At 37.6% G+C, this 24007-nt stretch overlaps 1 protein-coding gene across 4 annotated transcripts in view; it reads right to left on the reverse strand.

The window, feature by feature from the left end:
- The window catches only part of mid1 (midline 1), a 104439-nt gene that overhangs the window by 51492 nt on the left and 28940 nt on the right, over positions 1-24007 (reverse strand). For 2 of the 4 annotated variants that reach the window (XM_088914727.1, XM_088914725.1), the window contains exon 2: positions 2620-3338. In XM_088914727.1, the coding sequence (XP_088770853.1) occupies positions 2620-3282 (663 nt within the window). In that variant the 5' untranslated portion in view covers positions 3283-3338. Of the gene's footprint in view, positions 1-2619; positions 3339-7547; positions 8027-24007 lie in introns of those variants that run through there. The other 2 variants (XM_088914724.1, XM_088914728.1) reach the window with 2 other exon arrangements.

The following is a 24007-nucleotide window of genomic DNA, read 5'->3' on the forward strand; positions in this document are numbered from 1 at the left end:
TGTGCAATAACACAATCTGAACAACAGCAAAGGCTTAATCCTGGCCTCAGAAGCATTCGCATTCATTGCAATCACAAGCTAATGTTCACTTAAAAATATTAACGGCAATTGTCAGCTTAGACAGCCATGGCAATAAGGTGCTCAAGACGCAAACTTGACAGATGTGCGAGTATCTGTCTCCCATGATTACAAACAGATGTGAAGGAAATTTTAAAAGAAAAACCTTGCATTTCAGATCCCGGACTAGGTTTTGAATACATTTATTGTTCCGTAATTATTCTCTTCTGTATATCAGAAAATATATATACAGTTTGGAGCAGCGTATGTGTTTTGAATGCAGTGTCTGACAGGAAAGGTAAAGTAAATACAGCAGGATAGGGAGCACAGACATCACTATGGAGTACACAGCCACAGACTGTGACAGAACAAACTACTGTACTGCTTGAGCTTCACAGCTAAGATCCAGCATAAACCGTGTTTTACACCAATAAAAAGAAACACTACTAAAAAAAAACCTTCCAGCACTATTAAAACTTTTTCATAAGAGTAGCAGAACAGTTTATTATAAACAAAAAATCGTAGGTCTTCCTCAATGAAGCTTAATTTAACAGATCGTTGGCTGAAAAAACATTTATATTTCCTTATGCTTTAACTTTAGAGTTTATGCAGATGGAATATGTCTTGCATTTTTACAACACATTCATTTGAGAATTTGAATGAATAATGCTCCTAAAATGTCTCGGGAGTCGTGCCTTCTCAAAAACTATAATGGTTGAGTCTTGCATAATATAAACATCTACCACGAGACAAGTTTTTAAAACTAAAAAGTTTTTAATTGCTATGATAAAGAAAACTATCTTGATTGGAAGCATTTATCTTTTTTTAGAGTTTCGATTTAAACAAGAACTTTTAGGGCCACTGAGCCATATAAAAATGGTATGTGTTGGCAAACTCTGTCCAACAGAGACTGATTTGCTCTGCTTTGATAAGTCTGTCAAAACAATGGTTTTCAAACTAGACTGAAGTGGTGTAAGTCTGTTGCCACCTTTTTTGTGCTTCCACATGACAATGACTCATGAGGTTCTTAATTGATTAGAATGTGTAGAAAAAGCGAGAGTAATTAGCACAGCTTGACCTCAAATCTTAGAGAAGCAATCATTTTCATCTATTAATGAAGCCGTAAGCTGTTCCCTTTTAGCAATACAAATGGTACTGAGCTTATGCCGCAAGTCTCCAATTTATTCATGAAAAGTTAAAGTCCCCATTGCTTTAGCTTAGGGTGAACAAAAGACAGATTAATATCTACAGGTACAATTAAAAAAACTTGTCTTTATTCCAGTAATTTGAATAATTTAGTTAAAAGGAAAAAAATGTATCAAATCCAGCTAATAATGGAAATTTGTAAAGTAGTAGGTTATCACAGTGGCAGTGTATCCATATCAGTGTCAGGGTGATTCTATAATATGAAATATTGCCTTATTTTCTTTGTATTAAGCCTAATAAAAATTAAACTACCTAAAAAAACTGCAAATCTGGTGCTTAGCGAAGTCTTTTTGAGCTGCAGTGGTATCTTGGTTCTAAAACTGGTGAACCTCTATCAGATGCAGTGTGTTTCATTTGCAGGTGGCAAGAACAGTGATCAAATCTGGGCCTTTGCATTTTCCTTGCTGTGAGACTTCCAAAAAAAAGAAACATTCCTTGCTGTAAGTTTCTGATTTGGTCCATCAATGCATTTTTGTAATTTACCTAGCATCTTACATCAAGGAGGAAAACGAATGCATGTTTCATGTTGCTTAATTAAATTGTACTTTGTTTAACGAAAGTGAGAAGACACATTCAATACTGAATATTTCTAAATAAAAAATAGGAACTATCACTTTGAGATAAGAGCTATCGGTTTCTAGCCAAAACTGAAAAACATGAGAAAATCAAACTAGAAACGTAAACTTTCCTGTAAAGAAAGGGAACTGATTCTGGCATTTCACAGGGAATTTTTACTGGTGAGATTCAGAATTAATACATATTACAACAATTAGGACAGACAATAACTGGCGACATATTTAAAGACAGAGTTAAACACTTAACTCCATACTGTGGGAAGAAGACAATTATGGATTCTGATCCATAATGATACATACAAAATAAATGTAATACAAATCCAAAAAGGAAACGTTGTGGTCATCATATTATATACTGAGAGGCATTAAAAATGTATCAGATAAGCACTGGAAACAATAGCATCTGTTGCATTTTTGATCCCACCCAGTACATGAACCACAAAGAGAGACACTTTGTAGAAATAGAATGCTTTGTCTTGTTTTATGCTTTGCAGCTGGACTGGACTTCGTCTAGAAATAAAAACTTTCTCTTGTTTGAATCTGAAAATAGGAAAACATGGATGTAAGACTTAGTGGATGAAACAGTGTCACTGCTTTAGGCTGAGAACGCGAAAATGTCTCGGTGTTGACTGTAAGCACGACTCCATACTGTGCAGTCGCACCTCATTTCAAAACAGAACGCTCATACTGTATGAAAAACATGGCGCCTCGGTGCGCTTTCTTCCTCAATTAGCATTAAGACTTAACTACAGCCTGGCAGCAGCTCGTTTTCACTCCTTACCTTTAATTTCTCGAAGCGGTCGCTGAGGGCGGCCACCTGATGATCGCGGTGACGTCCCACCAGCTTGCACAAGGCACAGATTAACTGTTCGTCCGTCACGCAGTACATGTTCACCTTTTCGTCCTCGTGCTCCAGACACATGAGCCCCCGCAGGTGCGAGTCTGGGATCGGCTCGATCAGGCGGTGGCCCGTGAAGGGCTTCTTGTTAGGGTGGGTGGCCTTGAGGCACTCGTCGCAGTACGAGACCTCGCAGGTGACGCAGGTCTTGACCGCGTCCTGGGGCGGGTCTTGGTCACAGAACTGGCACTGCACTCTTTCGCTGGACGAGGTCATGGTGTTGCCGTCGAAGGCCCGCTCGCGCCGGGTCTCGCTTGGGGAGTTGGGCCCGCTCACGGAAGCTTTCTGGAAACGGTCGATGATATTCTGAAGGGTGACGTTGCGTTTGAGTCCCTCTAGGCCCCGTTGGTTGAGGGTGATGACATAACGACAGGTCGGGCACTGGAAAGCACTGATCGACTCCACGGGCTCGTTAGACGTGCAATGGGAGACCAGGATGCGATGGGCGCAGCTGAAACAGAGGCTGTGAGCGCAAGGCAGCAGCAGCGGATCTTCGAAGAGCTCCAGACAGATAGGGCAGGTCAGCTCCGACTCCAGTGTTTCCATCTTCAGGCGAAACAAAGCGGTGTCGTCAGCGAAATCCAGGGAAGCTGATCAGCTATCTGGAAAGATGACACAAAATTCGATTAGACGAGAGAGACCGGGGGGGGGGGGGGGGGGAAGCCGTGGGGGGCTGTCAACTTTCCCAGAAAGGATTGAACAATTAATGTGTCGCACTTCTAATGATGAGAAAGAGAATACAGAGTACAAAACACAAACTTTGGCTGAAATAAAAAAAAAAGATTCTACAACTTTAACAGGTTTGAACCTTTAAACTGTTAATGATTTTATTTCGCTGAAAGCCGGGAAAAGAAGATTCACCTCCTAAGAAGAGCAAAGAGATTGATGTGCATGTTTTCTGGAGGATCATTTACAAAAGCTGGCATCTTAACCACAGAAAAATGTAAAATTCCTGTCCAGTCCTAAGATATTGGTTTCTCGATAATATGTCAGCTTCACTGCTGTTTTCATAGCCAAAAAAGGAAAAGTGACATAATCAGACTCAACTAATCTTTGTGCTAAAAATCGATGATTAATTAGAAGAAATACATCTGTTGCCTAACATCAGAGATGGGTGTCAAAAACAACATCATTTGTTCTTTTTCCTACAGGAGTGGGACATACAATAATATTACGTAGTCTGTAGCACATTTTTCAGCTCTTATCAGGATTCTATCAAAATTCTAGCAAGGCAAATACACACACAGGAACAAGCAGAGGTTAATTCCACAATGAAAATTACAAAGAAAAAATGTTTCAGCTGCAGAAACAAAAATCCAATTAATTAATATCATAAAATATTATCCATTTGCATTTCTTTTAAATTTTATTGATTTCAATTCTGTTCTACTTGTATAACAACTTGTTATATAAAACAGGCTTCCTGCCTGTCTGGAATTAAAAAAAATCGCCCTGCCTGGTTCTCCCTATCTGCTCTGTTGTTAAAGATCTACCTCGGACAGACAGGTCAGTCAAGCAGAAGTGAAAGCTATGCCCAGCGCAGTGCTGTACCTCTTTACAGTACTGTACGCAGAGCCTTTGTTAATCGTAGCAGAAGACCGGCACAGACAGCGCAGCTGCACCCTCTCCGCACTCTTTAACTGTGTGAACTCCAGTCTCTCAGTACGTTTTACAGATCTCCACTCATTAAGGGTGAAGAAGGCAAAACCGCTTTAACAAGCACAGCAGCGCAGGACTCTTTGAAGTTCTGGAGATTCATTATGTGACCATGTGTTCCAGCCGCAGTGAAATGACTGGTGTTTATTCTTTCTGTCTATGGAAAACCTTGGAAGCATTCTGGAGTGCTGAGGTAAAACAATAAGTGAATCTGAGCAGCAGCCATTACATTTACTTCTCTGTGTTAAATTAGTGTATTGTTATGTTTAAGGTCTTTATAATAGTAGAGGATAACATCAGGTTCTCCCAGATATTTGCAGTTTGTTAATTCAGAAGAAAAGCAGATGCTTTATTGCCATTTATTGACTAAATTAAGTCACTAAAAAGCTTTATAAGATTCTGTTTTATAACAATGTATACCTTTATTTTCTTTTAGAATATAATGCAATTTAGTTAATTGCTCAATTTGAGTAGTTTGGTCAAACTCTAGGGCGAAGTCAGGGGGAGATTTGAAGACTGAGCTTAACTGGGGAAATTCCCCTGGCTGAGGAAAACGATAGACACCCGGTCCCTAAGGATGGGGCTGTTGGAACTGCACCCCTCCTTGCTTGAGGATCGAGCCAGGGAGCTGCTACAAGGTTGGAGATGGAGTGGAGGTAAGAATGCAAAACCAAAATGCGAATGAAGCCTGATATTTGCACATAGATGGAAAGAGGAGAGATTAAAGTTACCAATACAGGGTCACGGGGGAGCCAGAGCCTATCCCAGCAATCAACAGGTGCAAGGCAGGGTACATCCTGGATGGGACGCCAATCCATTGCAGGGCACACACAGACACACACACACCAACCAGGGCCAATTTCACATGTATGTCTTTGGACTGTGGGAAGGAAACTGGAGCACCCACACAAACACAGGAAGAACATACAAACTCCGTGATAAACACCACCCCAGTTTCCAAAAGTGAACCCAGGGCCCTAGTGATATGAGGCAGCAATGCTAACCACTGTGCCACTGTGCTGTTGAACATGTTCCTGGGAAATTATGCCTAATATCTGGAGCTGCTTTATAGCCACACTAAAATAAAACATTTCTGATTTAAATTGTGAATTATAGTTTAGATTTTAGTCTATTTTGATGAACATGAAATGTCTCTTTTCATGTGTTATATTCACTTTTGCCATTGGTTGTTCAAAAGTAAAGTTACTGATTTATCACTTTAAGTCAGTTTCACACTATTTCTAATGAACATCCAAAAGAAAATATCCCATCCTACTAAGTGCCAATAGAGTCCGCTAAATACTTTACTTCATACATTTATACAAGTAAAATAAAAGGGTTAAAATTCAAACCACTACAGCACTAAGTCTAACTCTGAACGACCCCATTTTAAAACATGACCACATTAACCATTTTGTAATTATTTACTTTAATTAAGGAAGAATTCTAGTATTTCAGTTTTACTGCAAAAAAAATCAGTGTTAGCATATGCAACTATTTAAAACATCTGCCACTGTCTTTTGAAATGGGAAACAAAAGATATTTTAAAATATAATTTCAAAAACACAAAAGCTAAAAATTCCAGATTAGCAGTTTTGCTCTTGAAGATAAGATCCAGGGTGGCAGCGCCTGAGACTTTTTTTACACAGCATGACCATTATTATTTGATTTTACCGTCGCAATGTTTAAAATGACAGGTATACACTCAGCATCTTGATTCTCCAGACTCTCACCCATCCGAAGAAGTTAAACATTTGCTATGATGAGCTGCAATTTACCTTTGTTGGGAGAAAAGGCACTAGTGCTGCAAAGCTTGTAATGTGCTGAGCAAGCCCATCAGAAAAACGAAAACTGACAAGAATGCAAACTCTTAGATAACACTAATGTCTGTGATGGGTCAGGTGGCTTTACACAGTAAGCACTGGATTATTAATGTTGCATACTGCAAAAGCTGGAGAACAATACATGTAATGTTGGAAACACTGTAATGCAGGGCTACATCCACTACTTTGAAAATTAATATCAAGGTTTTGTGCTTTGAATCTGTTCAAACCTGAATAATAACAGCAACAATAACGAGGCGTAATCTCATCATATACAGTATTAATGCTGTTTAATTTATTTAGAATTTTTTTCAAAATGATCAAATGAAAAGCTCCAGAAACAGTTTAATTCTATTTTAGAAGGTAAACCTGAAACCTTTTATCTCACTTACATATTTAACTCAGGAGAAAATTGTTGGATACCTGGTTTTTCATATTGCAGCTTAAATTTCCTAAATTCCTTGTCCGACAGAGAAATTCTCTGATCAGATCTCCAGATTCTAAAATGTGATTGATATTTATAAATTATTTTAGAGCTGTTTAAAGAAATCAAAGACTGAGAGCTCAACTGAGAAATTAAAGTCCTCTTGTCAGTGATGGTGATCTCAACCCACAGGTGATAACCTTTGGTAATACATGCTTCTTTATATTTTCTGCCATGTTACATTTAGTTGTAAATGTGCTGCGGCAGTCATTTATATTAAAGCATGTGCATGCTCTCCCACTGACCTACTTCCTTACAAACTCCTCTGACAGCCCTGATGTGGTTTGGAGAAGGCACTAACTGACATGTGGAACAGCTACCTGCCTCTGTGAACAGTAGGTAAAAAATGAACACACACCGAAGAATACGCATAACCGCGTGGGTCTGCGAGGATATTCACATTTAAATAACTTATTTACATACAAAATAAAAATAAACAGGTCTTTTCATAAACAAATTAAGGATAACACCCTTTACCCACAACATCATAGTCAGGCACGAAAAAGCTTTACTGGTCTAAAAGCTTCAAAGCCTTTAATTGAACAAAATTAAAAACGAAAAGCAGAGAACTTCCAGTTCAACAGCAGCATTCAGTTTCTGTCTTTTCTGGTGTCACAAACAATCATGAATTGTCTCCTTATGTAGAAGTAGCACTACAACAGATTAGAAATCAGTTTGCTGCTGCCCTCTGTACTTTTCCCCTTCCTCCTGTACTTCTAAGGATTACTCATCAAACACTGCAGGTAAATGTACACCCTGGCCAACCGCCAGAAGAAAGGACTGGGACTCAGCCTGCAGGAAAGTCTCAACAACCTCTCTTTACGTGAGTAACTCTCTACATTACCCACCGATGGATTTCGCCCCGGTTGGCTTCGCTGGGACATTTCTGAAGGAAGATCACCGCCGACCCAAATTACAGAAAAAAAAAAGCCACGACTAGGATGAGGAAGCCAGATGGCAGCGACCTTCAGCGCTCAGTAATCCCGATGCTGGGCTGTCATTTAATGCGAGACAGTCTGATGCAGAGCACAACAGGAAAAGCTGCCCTACAATTCCAGGAAAGCCAGCTCCACCTAATTTACCTCCGCCAGAGCTGGGAGAAGAAAAACCCAGCAGAAAAAAAACGGAGCCCTCCGACAGAGGGAGCAAGCTTTTCCAGGGGACCCCACGGTCGGGGTTCAATATCCACTTCCCTCTGCCCATTCAGCAGCAATTGAGTGAAAAACTAGCGGAGATCAGTTTCTCTGTCTTAGCGTCCCCCCCCAGCCTGTCCCCTCGGCACAATGCTGTGTTGTGTTGGGAACCTTCCTGAGCTCTGTCACTGAAAAACTGCAGTGAGCAGCAGCCCAACTCACTGTGTAATTAATCCCAAGCAGTGTATACGAGATCTCTGATTCCCAAGCTCCTAAACAAGAGGCTGACCTGAAACCGACAGATTACATCACAGACTGTTACATCTCAGTGACTGTCTGTGTATGTGTTCTCATTCTCCATCTCACTCTGCTTACGACTCCGCACACATCCATAATATTTATTTTCGTCACTCTTATTGAAAGGAGACATAACAAGCTATGCGCTATCAACTTTGTCTGACCCCCTCCTAAATCCTCTAGAGTTTATGATGAATTCACATAGGCGTGAGAGTTTTGGTCATTAGCGGTTGTTCCCTGTCATGTCAAACTGCTTATGGTGTGAAGAATCCCCAATGAGATCAGACAATATTAATATCATTAAAGTATTATATGAATTAGTCTCAGGAAAGATCTGCCATTCTGTGTGCGCAGAACGCATGTCACTGAAAGACGTATAGAGCTTATAACCTTTACAAACTTTAAAGATTTGGAAAAAAAAAAGCTTCCTTTTGGTTAACTTCAGCATTTATTTCTTGGCAGCAAACAGTTATTGAATTACTCATTGCTCTTTGTAATAGTGATATCCCCTCCCTAGAAGCACACAGTTGTTGATTAGAATACACTTGTGTTCCATTTCCTTAAAAATCCAACTGTTTGTCCACATCAATCACCACAGCAACATTTTGGGTGTAATTAAACTTTTAACTGAGGAAAACCCATTGTTTTCTTTTGTGGAATGGTTTATAAGCATTGTGTTCATTAATAAATATTAAAAATAAGGTTTATTTCATATTCTGAAATTAATTTTGTACATTTGAAATGAAAATGCCACCACTCTTAATTTTCCAATTTTACTTGATTTGTAATTCATTTACATGACAATGGTGAGTGTATTCGTCAATTCTTGGATTCAGTTAGTGAATTCCACACTTTTTGCCTACTGACCAACAACTGAAACAGAAAATATGAGAGAAGTATTCATTTTGCTTTTAGAAAACTCAATATATATTAAAAATCACGGAAATTTGGTTTATACAAAGATATTCTCTATGCCTTCTTTTGGTTCCACAGATCAACAGCCAAAATGAGGCACGCCGTCAGCTGTTTAACTTATGCAAATCAATCCACAAGATATTCAATACTAAAAATGCAAAAGCATTTCCAAATTAAACCTGCAATGAAAAATTCACAAATAAATATGAAATCATTATTTGCTATGCACATAACAATGACAAAACACAAAACAATATAGATTTGTGTTTGTGTTTTTTCCCGATTGCAATTAGGTTGCTTTTTGTTTCCGAATGTAACAAACTCCAAACGTCTTTGTTGGGGTAACATTACGGTATCCATTAAAATTACTCATTCTGCTTTGTTTCCTTAGCTTTATATACTTTTTTGAAGTCTCTTTTGATTAATTAATTAAAGATTAGTACTCTCGGACCCAGCCAAGACGACACTTAAGACAACCATCATCATTTAAAACAGTTTCCAATAACGAAACTGCTTGGAACAACTTCCTCTTAACCAAAAACATCCCAAAAAGGATTTGCAAAAAGAGACCAAGGTCACCACCCATCATATATTAATGCTTTTTTTCTTCATTCTTTTCTATTTTGAGAAAAAAAAAGTTCATATTCAGAATTCCTTTGAAAATGGGTAAAAGAAGCCCTTCTCATCTCTAAATTCCAATAGCTCTCTACACAAGGTCACTTAATTTCCTTTCTGACTGACAAACAGGTCTTTGAAGACTTAAAAAAGGTGTCAATCTTACAAAGAGGGGGTTTCACTTTGTGGTGAGATAAATCAGTCCTCGTTCTACATGTTACACGTTATATTGTAGACTATACAAATCAGTGAGTCATTTACATTTCTACCAGAGAATTCAAACTGTAAATAAAAAATTTTAACTGTGCATTTTTAGGCCTCTTTCCCTAAATTGAACAGAAACGTAAAAAAAACCCTAAATGACTACTTTAATGTCACTTCAGAGTAAAGAGGCTTCACAATCTTTCCCCATTGTTTTCTTCTCACATTTCCTTCCTAAAAAGGTCAAATGAGAAAGATTGACAGTTAAGTCTTGCCTCCAGCAGTTATCTTACCGACAGAAGTTAATAAATATTTTCAGGCTGCTGACCTTTGTGCTGCACTATATAAACACCTCGCCCTTAATTATCACACCCACTTTTTTGTACATGTGCTGCCTTATTAAACTTCTATTTTATCTTCAGAGTACTGCTTCCATCCATTTCCAAGAAAAGAAAGAACATGCCTTATTAGTGGTATTTATTAATTAAGAGGCAACCGAACTAAAACATTTTGAATGTTACAGGTAGCTCACTGGCTTAGCATGTCAGGATAAATAAAGCCTAACTGACTTGATTAAAGCCTGGGAGAATCTACTATCCCTGGAGCTCTGTCATAAAAGAACACTACATTGCTAATATGCATAGTACAGTACAAATACGAACACTACATGGCAACAGATACTGTATACATTTTTTTGTGCTTATGGCCTATCCCCATTAAAAAAAAGAACACACCAGTAGAAAAATAAAAGGACAGTAACACAAAAGAGGATCGGTCTTGCTTGTTATTTCTCTGCTATTTTGGAGTCACCACATGTTACAGAACTCGGTCCAGAACAATTCATCCTTGCAGTGAGAAACACACATCCTCAAGAATAAGATCTGCGTGGCACTGTTGAGCCTGAGACAGAAGATGGATGTGTGCTCACTGATAATACTGTAGGCTTACAATTGCTCAGCTAGTCTCACAGCAAGTTAAGGAGACCCTGGCTGACCTGAAGCCCATTCACTCCTCTTGCTACTGTGGGTTATTGCACACTAGTGCTTGGCAAACTTTATAGTCAGCTGATCACAAGTCCTTTTGGCTCAACAGACATCCATTCGCCCCGCCTTTAAACATGTTTCTTAATGAGCTCCTTCTCCTTCAAGGGCTCTAGTCTAGAGTGACTGGCATTCGTTGGCAAAGACACATGGGATACCAACTTAGAGTTAGGTGAACAATGCTGTTCCCTAACCCAAGTGAATATTTTTCATTTGCTGTGAGTGCACTTCATCAGCAGGTCAACACAACTGCAGCACTGGCCCAAAACAAAGTATAGCATGCCAGAACATTACGTTTAAAATTCTGACAGCATTTTGTGTTCAGGACCTAGATTGCGTGAGACTAAGCTTTACAAGTTAAAACAAGCCTAGACCTTGATAATGCAGCTGAAAATGTTTTTTAATGATAATTCACATCTGTATACGCTGCATATATTAACATACATTTAGAAAACTGATCCCATTCTCGATACGTTGTCTGAAAAATTCGAATTCCAGCTCTGACCTTCGATACGGTTCACATGTACATTAGGTGCCACAGCTGTAATGTGTGCATTAATTAAGAAAAACAACTTTTCAAAGGTTAATTAAGTTGGCTCTTACCTTTTACAAACTCCCCTTAGGGCAATAACCTCATTTATCTAAGCTGCTGCAACAGGGTTTCATCATCAAGTAATTTTAGTTTGTCTTTATTATAAAGAGAGGTGACATTCCTTTGGGAACCTGAAATATCCATCGCTCCTATGCGACTATAAGAGTCTTTATTCATGCCTTGTCTGTATTCTTAATAGACTGTCGATGCTACACATACAGTGACAATTTAAGGTTAAGCATGAATGGACTAAATAAATTGCGCTCTAGGAATTAATCTCCATCTTATTTTACCTAACACGTTGCTCACCCTGAAAACAGCTGATACAAGTGTTACAAGGAAGAACAGTAAGGAATAAAGAAAACAGATTATTGTGAGCTATAGAAGAAAAAAGAATGAATAAAACAAAGATTTCGTGGAATATCCAAAACTTACTAAATCACTGCAAGAAGAAGGAAGAAGACGAACGCCCACTGTAACCTGAAGTCTTCTTACAGATGTGGCATCAAGAGGATCTCAGGCAGAGCTAAACCACTTTATCGACGCACAATTTACAGTAATCCTAAAGTTAACTACATCTGAAGCAGCTCTTCGAAAAACAATCTAACTGATTGGTCACCGTCATCATTTGTAAGCACCCTGGTCCCATTTGTCCGTCAGTTATTGCCCCTTCAAGATTTCTTAATTGAACTTTAGCCTGTCAGACCTGCAGGGGAGTTTCTGAATCCACTACATGAGAAAAATGAGAAAACCTTATGAAGTACTTAAGGAAATGCTGGAAATGTAATTTCATAAGGTATAGAGTAATCCTAGACCTAAAGAAATGCGGTTTCATAAATCAATTTTGATTTCCCTCAGCTCACAGATTTACGAGAGAAATAACACAGGCACAATGTTATATAATCTACTGACCATTTAGACAAAATATAGATGGGGGAAAACCTCATGATATTAATTTTCTGAAAATATAGTGAATATATATATATTTGAGTATTTTCTGTGTAAAATGTTACATATACAGCGCTACAATAATGTTATTATTAGAATTAATAAACTTTTAATACTTGCAAGGGAAACTTCAAAAGTCTGACCTCAATTCAAGAGCTCTGAGCTTGTCATTGTAATTTGAGAAAGCACATTTAGTGGATTTAGTATTGACTTGCACATCAAAGCCTAGTTTGTCTTCCTTTTGAACACTAAAATTGATAATACAATAAATCATTATTTGACCTTGCCAGGATCTTGATAAGTCTGAGTCTTTTTTGGCATTTGATGGGAAGAAAATTCCAAATAAAGAGATTGTGCACAATCCCCTAAATTAATTGCACACTCTATATGGCCCACAAACCAAAACTGGCAACTTGTACCTATCATACAGGTAGCAGTGGTGTTCACTGCTCTGCTACAGGGAATCTAAACAGTACATTTTTAATTTCAGTGTCCGTCTACATCTCTCCCACACTTATACACTCATTATAAACAGGACCTCTTCGGCTGCAGCCCTGGATGAATGTCTGTGGTAGCCTCTGACATCAAGTTGAAAGAATAATAAATAAATCTTAGTAACAGATCTCAGATTGCACAGAATGTTGAAATGCATTTTCCGTATTAATCATCAAGAGTCCCTGTACTTATTGGTTCCTTCAAATAGGCAATTTACTTTCACAACTGATGAACTTTCCTCTGACATCACATTCTGTATTAGACTAGTGACCGCAACATTGCTTTCTTAGTTTTACGCTAAATAGTTTCTGCGAAATAAACCCTCAGAAAATATTCTGGTCTCTTTCTCTCAGGATATCCTGGAGTTCAGTAAAAGCAAACTCTGTTTTATATGACACCTGCAAAAAACAATCATCTCAGAGTGATTCACAATACATAAAAAGCATACAAATTAAAACGAAATCAAGTTACATAGCCCAGAAAATGAATTAACAAGGAAGAATCACAGATATCATCTTTTATCCATCATCCACTTTCTAACCACTTCATCCAATTCCAGGTAGCAGGAGAACCAGCGTCTATCTCGGCAAGCAACAGGGCGCAAGGCAAGGTACACCCTGGATGGGATGACCGTCCATATCAGGGCACACACACAGACACCTACACTCACACCAAGGCCATTTTTTCCCCAGAAGCCAGTTAGCCTATTATTATGCCTTTGGACAGTGGAAGAAAACTGGAGCACCCAGAGGAAACCCACACAAACACAGAGAGAACATATAAGCTCAACACCGATAGTACCCCAGGTCCAGAAGTGAACCACAGGCCCCAGAGCTGCAAGCCAGCCATGCTAACTACTGTAACACCACATTTGTAGGCAAGATTTAAAAGCTCCCTGACAAGTGAGTGACTTTAAATCTAATAACTCCATTCGCAAGACTTTGAAAACTCATTTATCTTAAAGGTTTTCTAGATAACGGACATACAACGATACAGTTAAAGGTCTGCAGGAAAAAAAAGCATTTAAATACATTATTTTAATTGAATAGAAAATACTAAGAAATATTCCTCGTTTTTTTTCTCAGAGACTCTACTCTAAAATGTAAAGCTCTTAAAAAAAACACTCAGGATTTAGTGGATGAGCACATTTTATTTCACTACTGCTTAGTCTAATACAACTTTCACACCATGGATTACTTAAGAAATGAAATGCCATCTGGTCTCATTCTGCATGGCTTATAGACCCTATTTAATGCTGTTCTAAGATTTGGTTCTCAAATTATTTAAATCTCTTTTTACCATTTTGTTACTTTCATTTCTTCTTCAGCATCATCAGAAATAACCACTCTAACACAAGGTTCCATACTGAATGCATTAACATTATACTCATCTAACCATGAGTGAGTTGCCATAAGAGATATAAAGTCTTACAAATTACATGTGAATTGCTTTCTCTTACCTTCATCTAAAGTTTCAGAGAAGAAAAGCTGTATGTTATTAGTCCATTGCAAAAAGTGGAATGGAGTTTGTCTGGGGGCAATACAGTTTTATGTTAGTTAATGAAACCTCCACAGAAGCACAGTCATTTGCCTCCAAACAGATACTTAATGCCTATGTATAGAACCGGTGACGAAAGTGTGAAATATGAGGAATTAAATTAATTTTTTGATTATTTTGTGAACCTCGTGTCCTGATATAAGACATGAGCAGGACATTACACCTGTCCACAGCAGCAGATGTGAAAAAGTACATGAAAAACATTTCTGTTCAATACATCCTAAGGTGGTAACTGATAGTTATGGCATACAATACATAGATGCTTAATCTTAAACTTTTATATAGATAGATAGATATATAGAATATATAGTATATATTCTTATACTTTTTATGCTTATTATACACCATATAGAATTTATTCTACATTATTAACACCATGGTATAATACCTCTGACTTAATTGCTGTATTGATCATGATAATTATGAATTAAGTATTCAAAGAACATTTTGCAGCAAAATCGTACAATTGAATGGGTTGGAAGGTCTATACATAAGGCTATAGTGTCTCCCAGGTTTATTGTCATGGGAAGTTTAGAAAATACAGGAATTTGGAAACCACAGTCACTGGCCTTGCCATAATGTTCCCTTAACAAACAGCACAGGAATTTGTGAAGTTTCTGCATACTTTTCTTAAACCATGGGTGTTAACTTGCATAGGTGTGAATTGAATCTGACAACTGAGTGGGTTTTCCAGGCTCACATGTAATGTTCTCTTAGTTGGACGTTTCCAAAAATGTCTATGAGTTCTTCCAACTTGCAAGTGCTCAGATAGTCATCTTACCGATGTGGAATCCGCACAGGCGATCCAGCGAAAACTGTGCTCTTGAAGTATGCAGACCAAAAAGACGAGTTCATTTTAGCTGAAGCCAACATTTTCTGACGAACAGGGGTAAAGCAAATTTTAAAAGAGGTCAAGTGATGGTGGTGTTTGACATTTCTGTGCCATCAAAACAGCTCCCCGTTTCCTGAGGTGGTTTAAAGAGTACATGTTTGAAAATGGTTAAACAAACTGCCCTCATCCACTTTTTCAAACTTCACAGACAATGTTAATGTCTTATTTCCCCCTGCATATTCAATCACACAAATTGCCTCCGTCTGACAGACCCACTAGCTTCTTTCTTTGCAATGGATTATAAGCTTAGCATTTCATATTTACACCATATCACAAATCACAGCTTGGGGGAAGATGACACATCTGGCTCGGCATCAGAAATAAGATTTGAATCTGGCTTTTTCAAGTCGCTGCTGCTCTGCCCTTGAAACATTTACCATCTCAGATTAGTGTGCATTTACTTCAAAATTGGTGATGATACAAAAACGAACATGTTGTGGAGAAACAGAAGCTGAAAAACAAGGTTTAGCCATTCTGAACTGAATACTGCCTCTCGGAAATATTAAAGAGTTAATTTCTAGGGCTGCCTTGTTTTATTTATCTGCTTATAATGGTTGTGCTCTGTGAATGCTCACTTGCTTCAGCAGAGTTTTATTCTATATTTTGATTCTGAAGGTTTAATTCATGTTGTGTGTAATGCTAAACCTTATATACTTTTAAGCATTTACATTAACCATATGAAACTTTTTTAGATTTAATGAATTTATGGAGTAGGACAATGTTTTTTGTCTGATTTTGTAATGTTTGTAATTCTATTAGTTGCTTTTTAATTTGTTTTGCCACTTTAACTCTGTGATCTTAATAAGATCGTTTTAAAATGACATATTTTCATAAACTATATTACTCCTAATTTTAATTGCACACATAGGCCATTAGTAGGTAATTAAGCATGTCTAATAAAGGAAAGAAACCCTGTGACCCATTAACTAGTAGCCATCAATTAGGACCTAGTCAAAATATATGTGAAACAAATTTCCTCTAAGTCCGGTTCTTTCATTGATGCAAATTATGCGAAAATTCCAGCCCTGCTAAGCCAAAGAAAACATGGGCCCTGAGTTTGCTATTACTGGTTGTAGTTGTATTCATTTAAATGTAAAGTGGAAGTATCAATATCAATACAAAAGGTATTTTCAAGCTGTATTCAACTGCCCTGGTTCCTAGTTAATGCTAAACCTGTTTAACTTTTAAAGCCAGCTCTCTAAAAATGTTGTGGGTAACTGCTCTGCACTACAGATGGATAAAATAAGTAACCAATGTCAGCTTTTACTCAGGAACAGCCAAGCATTCAAAAAAACCCTTGTGTGCTCAAAAGCAGACTATATTAAGAAGCTGCGTGGAATATTCTTTTACAGCTCATGAGAGTCATGGAAGGTGCACAAATCAATCTAGTGGTATACAAAGTCAGCATTATACAACACTGCACCTCATTTCTATTAAAAATTAACTCTGGGCTTGGAAAACATTCACAAAATTACTACAAATTGCAATTCTTCTAATTGTAATAGCATAATGAACCTGAGAGAATTTTACAATTTGGCAGTGGCATTTTTAATCTCCTCCACTGTCCTTAATGGGAGTAAGTCTTTAAGCAAACCGGTATTTCACAGCTCAAGGTCAGATTGTCATGTAGCATGCCATCTCTCACCACTTTTCACAAAAATTTGGAGCAACACGGCAGCTTTTCAGTGGACTAGTGTCAGCAGTCCATTTATTCCGTAACAATCTTTTACTACAATATTAAAAACTATATTAGTGACTTGCAAATACTATACAGCTATATTGAAGCAGTTCGAGTGGGTAGCTGCGCCAGCATGCGTGGGCTGCAAAGGAACAAGTAAAGGTTTATTGCAGGCTGAAAAGAGAACTCCAAGAAGGCTCCACAGCTGAAACATTGTGTTTCTTTTCTTCTCTTTTCAGCATGGAAATGTATCGTAACACCCGTCAGGATTTCAAGACTAGAGTCTACAAGATAACATTTGAACGTGACAGTTTTAGGAATGCGGTTTTTGTCAAGATGGTTACCTCCGTAAAAAAATCCATTCAACACTTGACTTCATTGTGTTATATAACTAATCACAAGCGATATGTGCGTATGGAAAGAGCAGAACCGCACAAGAGATTTTCTTTTCTACAAAATGGAGGGTAAATTGCCCTTCCAATGCCTTGACTTAACTGATGTTGACATAATTTGTAGTGCGGCTCTGAAAGTAGGTCAAAGGCATTGACCTATCTAGCATAATCAGCAAGAGCACATATGGATTTTTATTTTGAGATGAAGTGCGAATGCACATAAAATAAGGCCTGGAGAAAATGACTTCTCTAAAGAAAAGACAACTTTATAGAAAAAAGCAATGCTGAGAATACTCCATAAAACACCGCACACTATATTTTTGACTAGTTTTCATACAGCAGACACTTGAAACATAAAATGAGAGTGAAATCTCTTGTTTTGGCAATAACAGCAGGCTAATGGATTAACAATTTAGAGATTAAATATTGAAAGGAGTGAATAATACATACTGTACTGCAGGAAGGTGGCGTCAGAAAACATGTTTACCGCTTCTGCACATACAGCTCCCTCACTGACCGGCCTGTTGTTAAGACTGCTAGTGAGACTTAGATTTTGGATTCTCCTTCCCCTGATGTTAACACTCAAGTAGTGTTCTGTGTGTTTTGGTGTTCCTTTTTTGGAAAATACCTTTCATCAGATCAAAATATGTCCCTGATACATTAAGCTTGGAGCAACAATGTAGTGAAATAATATACAGCCTTTTCCAGATACTAGGGAGGTCAATCTTAATTTAAACCTAGAAGAAATCCAATTACAGAAATGTAAGTTAGCCGACATCACAAATAACCTCTTACCGAGAACAAAGTTAATACAGTTGTATTATTGTGTTGTACAGTTGTATTTTGCACTCTTTCTAAAATAAAAATCTTTTGCCCTTGCCAGTCAAAACTGTAACTTAATAAAGCAATACTGCTGAGAGGGAAACACATGACTTGCTACAGAGTAAAAACCCGACAATTCCTCTATGAAATACACAAGTCACACATTGCTTGTGTCTGCTCCCGCCTCTCACTCCTCCTCCCTCCCAACCTTTGTTCTCCCACTACTTTACCTTTGCCTACTGCCCTGTCTCTCTCACACCTGAAGAAGGCTCCACGGCCGAAACGTTGTGTTCTCTTTCTTCTTTTTTTCAGCATGGAATAAACCTATTACTTGTTCCAAGTCACACATTGCTAATTACAGTAACTACAGCTTCTAAGTCCTTCACTTAGAATGGGAAACAAAATGGATTTTTAATACAATCTACCTCACAGGCCTCTTCACTTAAACACTGAACTTTGAAATTTCAAAACCCTTTATTAGTAATGAAATGGCTTCTAACTGAATGATGTTTTGTTTGCAACACAACTGAGGTGAATCTCAGATGGTGGCCGCATTATTGAATGTAAAGTTGTGAGCTCTCCTGATTAAGAAAGCTTATTTTGCCATCTTAACGTAAAGAAACGACAAACAACTCAGCTGTTTTGTGTTTTCTTCACTGAAACGTCTGGCTCCTGTCAGACCAGCATGTGAAAATCTGTGTGCCAACTCTTGTTCTTTGTTCTAAGGACACAGGTGTTACTACTGCAGTGCCAATTATGAGATCACACCTTAAATAGCCCATCAAGACAAGGCAGTACAATGAATAAAAGTCATCTTTAATGATGAACGCATTACTGTGAAAGACTTTTTTCAAAACTCTTTTATGGGTCTGTTTATATGTAATCGAGTCATACTGATCTGACCATACAGTATTTTAATGTTTCGTATAAACAAAACAGAGCACAACATGTCAGGCTCCTTCAGTCTAACGTGATTTTCAACTCATTTGCAACCCTAATGAAAGCAAAATTAAAGGATGAACTATTTCCATATGACTCTAATGTCATGCATCTGCCTTGAGACAACTCAACAGTAATTTAAGGTGCTCCAGAGCATGGAGCTGACCTAGATTTTCAAATTAAAAGTACAGCCAATTTCTTCTATGTAATACAAATAATTTTAGTGTTTTCAGTTCGCCTGCCAATGAGAAAAATACAGACTGTTTATCTTTCAAAAATTGTGCCTATATATATATACTGTATTATATAAAGCATATACGGTACATGTACTTGGAAAAAGGAGCACTAAACCACTTAATAACAACTGTGGTTGGATCCAGCTACTATGTGTGGAGAAAATAAAATGTGCCGCTTAAGTAGGTATGAACAGCTGAGCAAAAGAGAGGTGGAAGATAAGTGTTCTGTCAAAGCAGGTCTTGATACCTTGTTCAGTGTTAAATGAGCTACACTGTAGTTATACCTGGGCAATAAAACAAATATATCGCTGGCCTGTCAGACTCTTCTATAATTTTAAAGTGTACTGTACCCTCAACTACTCCACCGTATTGTAATTATAGGCACATTTTCCAAGATACAAATAGTCTGTATTTGTCAAATTGATGAAACAGCATGATGTATTGAATTGTGTATCTGAACTTGACTTTAATTACTCAATTGCTACTATTTTCTAGAGGGTGTGGACACTTCAAGGACCATGCACCTGAACAGAGTCAACACATAATAAGACAAGTTCATTGAAAGTAATTGAACCATCGGACACCTCCTATGCTAGGCTGTGCACAGTGTGAGGCCTAGGCATTTAGTGGTTAGTTGGCCATGAAATTGTTGGAAGCATGGATACTGTATATGCAGTAGATATTCGCCGTGGGGAGGGTGGGGGGGCAGGATTATAGGTTAGGGTTACCATATGCTTTCGGATTCAGCAGAGGGATTGTAGCAGTGTGGAATTTCTATTCATGATGCACTGTTTTCTGGTGCCTGCTGTTCTGACTCTCCAAAATCAACAGGAAAAAATTTACCATAATTCTTGGAAAATTCCGTATCTAAGCTTAATGATTCGAAAAAGGTTCTTCATCACAAGCACTACATCAACACGGAAATATTGCAGGTGTAATGATGGTGAAATATAACTGTTTTTAAGTAAAGTTAACTTGTATTTACATTTGCCGTATTGTAGGTGCAGAAGCAAATACTCCAATAAGGGTTCAAATCAAAAATCCTTGAATTCAATCTGTACCTCCATTTCTAAAATAATACAATCTTCCCTACAATTTTAACATGGAAGGAAATGTATTTTAACACGGAATAAAAAAAATGTAAACATGAAATTGTACAATTCTTGGTCATAAAACAGATCACTCTGCACATTATTGCAAAACTGTATGCATATGGCAATACACAATCTTCACACATGACAAAAGCTAACTAGATAATATTTTTAGAATATACTGTACTTTCTGCTGCCCCCCCCCCGCTTCCTAGTGGCACTTTAATTGAAGTATTTTTATATCTTTCTGAACCATTAAAATTCATCTGATGTATTTCAGTCTTTGTTCATAGGGCACACTAGCAAAGCAAAAACATATTTAATACATGAAGATCTGTTCCTTTATTCCCTGAGAGAAATGCATCTTTAGTTACATAGATGGAGATTTTAAAGGGGAACTGCAAACCTATTTTTATTTTTAGGGGTTAGAAAGAATCAGCATTGACGAGTGCCTTTCAAACCACAATAAAACTAAAATGTACACAGTAATTCGTTAAATCTCTGTCACAAAATAGATTAAGTTTCCAGGTATGCGCAGCGCCATATTCTGAATGAGGCAACAAAACGCTGAGGTGAAGCAGCTCTACTACATTGTACAAACAGGCTTGTAAATACATCTCTTTTAATCCAATAGAAATATTGCCCTCGACTTTGAGACGGTTTTGCCGACAAATAATACTTACTTGTTAACTCAGTGTGCAGATCACGTTGGAACACTTCTGCGGTGAAACTTCTGCTATGCAAGCTTTACTCAGTCGTTTGTACATTAGATTAGTCATTACAGGGACTAGTGAGCAGGAAAGGCAGCATCACGTCACAATTTGGGGGAACACTCGCCCTCCACAGTGGTGAGACCAGGGGTTTGCGACAACATTGAGACTTACAGTATTTTAACAAAGTTTACGATTTTGTGCTTAATTCAAAATTTGTCACATTTTTCTATACCGTCAATTTTGTTACCGAAATGTAATATCCGGTCTGAGAAATTGGGACTGTAGTTCCCATTTAAAACTTTTTTTTTTTTACAGATGTAGACATTTAATTTTTCTTTGGTACTAGTGAATATCAACTTCAATTCAGATGAATCTACAAGAAATTTGATAAAAGTTTGAATTAAGAAAATGGAATCATGTCAATAAACATATTCAAGTGCACAGACATTTTTCTAACACCTTGCATGGATATTAAATTTGCTGATATTAAAAAAAACACCCCAATCCAATTCAATTGTCCATCACTCTAATCTCACAAATAGCATGCTCTAGATAGCCCAAAACTATATACAAAGAACAATACCAAAATAAAAGATGTCAAAAACCTGTAATAAAAAAAAACATTACTATACACTAGGGCTGGGCGATATGGCCAAAAACATTATCACGATAAAAATTTTCATATCAGTCGATATCGATAATTATCACAATAAATGTCAAATCATTATTTCTTTCAAGTTTAAAGGCAGATTTTTTCTCCTGAGTGAAAGTTGAAGAAACCAGGCAGTTAACTGGTAAATTAAACAACTTTTTATTTTAAGAACACAACAAACACTTGCCAAACAGCAGAAACATTAAACAAATCTGTTAGCTGCCCAGTCTGCAACACGCACGCGCACTCGCGCAGTATTTTGTGCGCATGCGCATATCATGCGCAAAGCATAAACATATATATCGAACATTTATCACATTTTTGTTAAAATGATATCGAGGAAAATTATATCGCGATAATTATCGTTATCGAATTATTGCCCAGCTCTACTATACACTAAGATGTACAGACAATTTTCTACTGTTTACAGACAAGAACCTTACTTATTCTTAGGGCAGATAGCTTTTTCTTGCAGATGACTTAAAAAAATATTTTGAAACTCTCTGTCAAGATACTATTATGTGAGATAATCCATATTATTAGTAAAACAAATTCTGGGATGTAACTTCCTGCCACTTATATTTATAAAGAATACAGTTTGTCCTATGTGAAACTTGAGGTAAACCAGCTCATCATTTTATGGCTGCGCATGTAACACGAAGGTAAAGTGTATTGTCCATGCATGCTCCTTTCAACAAGGAAGCAAGTTTGGGCCAAAATGGAAACAAATGGCTGAGAGAATAAAGTGATGCCTACAGAGTACCCACAGCCCCTTCCTATGGACAGCAGTGCCTGTAATTGTGTTCCCCCCACAGCGCTAGCTTCAAATTGAAAAGCTCACACTGAGAGCCACTCCAGTGATGAGGTCTTTGAGCCCAGTGTGGTTCAGGGCTCATCTTCCTGTCAGAAAATTCATACTATGCTTGGTCATCTCTGTAGAGCAAGAGGCACACAAGGTCAGTTTGCAGTTCAACCTTTATGTATGGAAGGCATTTCATAAATGGCTGTACATTTTGAATGCCAAATACATTCTTCCTGTTGAGAAAAGGGCTTAAGAGGCAGTCGGTGAAATTAAATTCCAGTTTAATTACAAATGATGACTTTTATTACACTTCTATCCTTATTGAAATTTATTTTTTGAACCCTTCTTCAAATGTACCAGATACCTCTTTAGTGACTTATTTGATATTTGATTATGCACCGGAGATAGAATACACTTACACAAGTTAGTTAATAGAACTATCGAATGCAAATCCAATGTTTGTAATGGCTTTCACGGAAAAAGACTACAAACAAGAGGAAGCAATTTGGCCCACTTAGTTTGATTTGTTACTGGCAACTGTTTGATCCAAGAATCTCATTCTGTCATTTCTTTAAAGAAACCAGAGTGTCAGTTTCAACAATATGGCTGGCTAGTTTGTTCCACACTCCCACAACCATGGGTGTAAAGAAGAGTCTCTTATTCTCAAGTTTTAAATTCACTTTGAGGTAGGTTTTCATTGCGTCTCTGGACACAGACAAATTCATTACAGTTACAAATTTTGAAAGGACATTGGGTTAATTTTTTCAGCACTTCTGAGGACTGAGGTCCCCTCAGTCTTTACTGTTCAAGACTATAAAAGTTCAGTTCTTTTAGCCTGCTGTCAGTCAGGACGTTCCTTCAACGTATCTGGTTGTGTTTCTCTGGGTTCATTGTAAAGTAGCAATACTTTTTATAATGGGATCAAAAATGAACACAATATTCTAGATGAGGTTTTACTAGTGCACTATATAGTTTTAACAGAACATCTCTTGATTTGAATTACATACATTTAACAATATATCCTAATATTCTGTGCGCTTTCTAGAAGTTCAGACATTTTAAATGTGACAACATAGAATCTGAATGCTTTTTCATAGGTTCTTCTGTTTTCAGTCCTTCTCTTGTTTTGCTGTTTTTATTGGGATTGCAGCATATTTCAGTCAAGTGCAACTGTGTATTTATAAAACCAGCTTCCAAAAGAGCTTCAAGTGTGACCTCTACAGGCCACTATGCAGAGTGCATAGAAAATGCAAAAACCTGGGGATGTGGAAGCAAATGGAATCCCTCTTCACATACAT

This window comes from Atractosteus spatula, chromosome 4, assembly GCF_055471065.1.
Source record: "Atractosteus spatula isolate fAtrSpa1 chromosome 4, fAtrSpa1.hap1, whole genome shotgun sequence".
NCBI lineage: Eukaryota > Metazoa > Chordata > Actinopteri > Semionotiformes > Lepisosteidae > Atractosteus > Atractosteus spatula.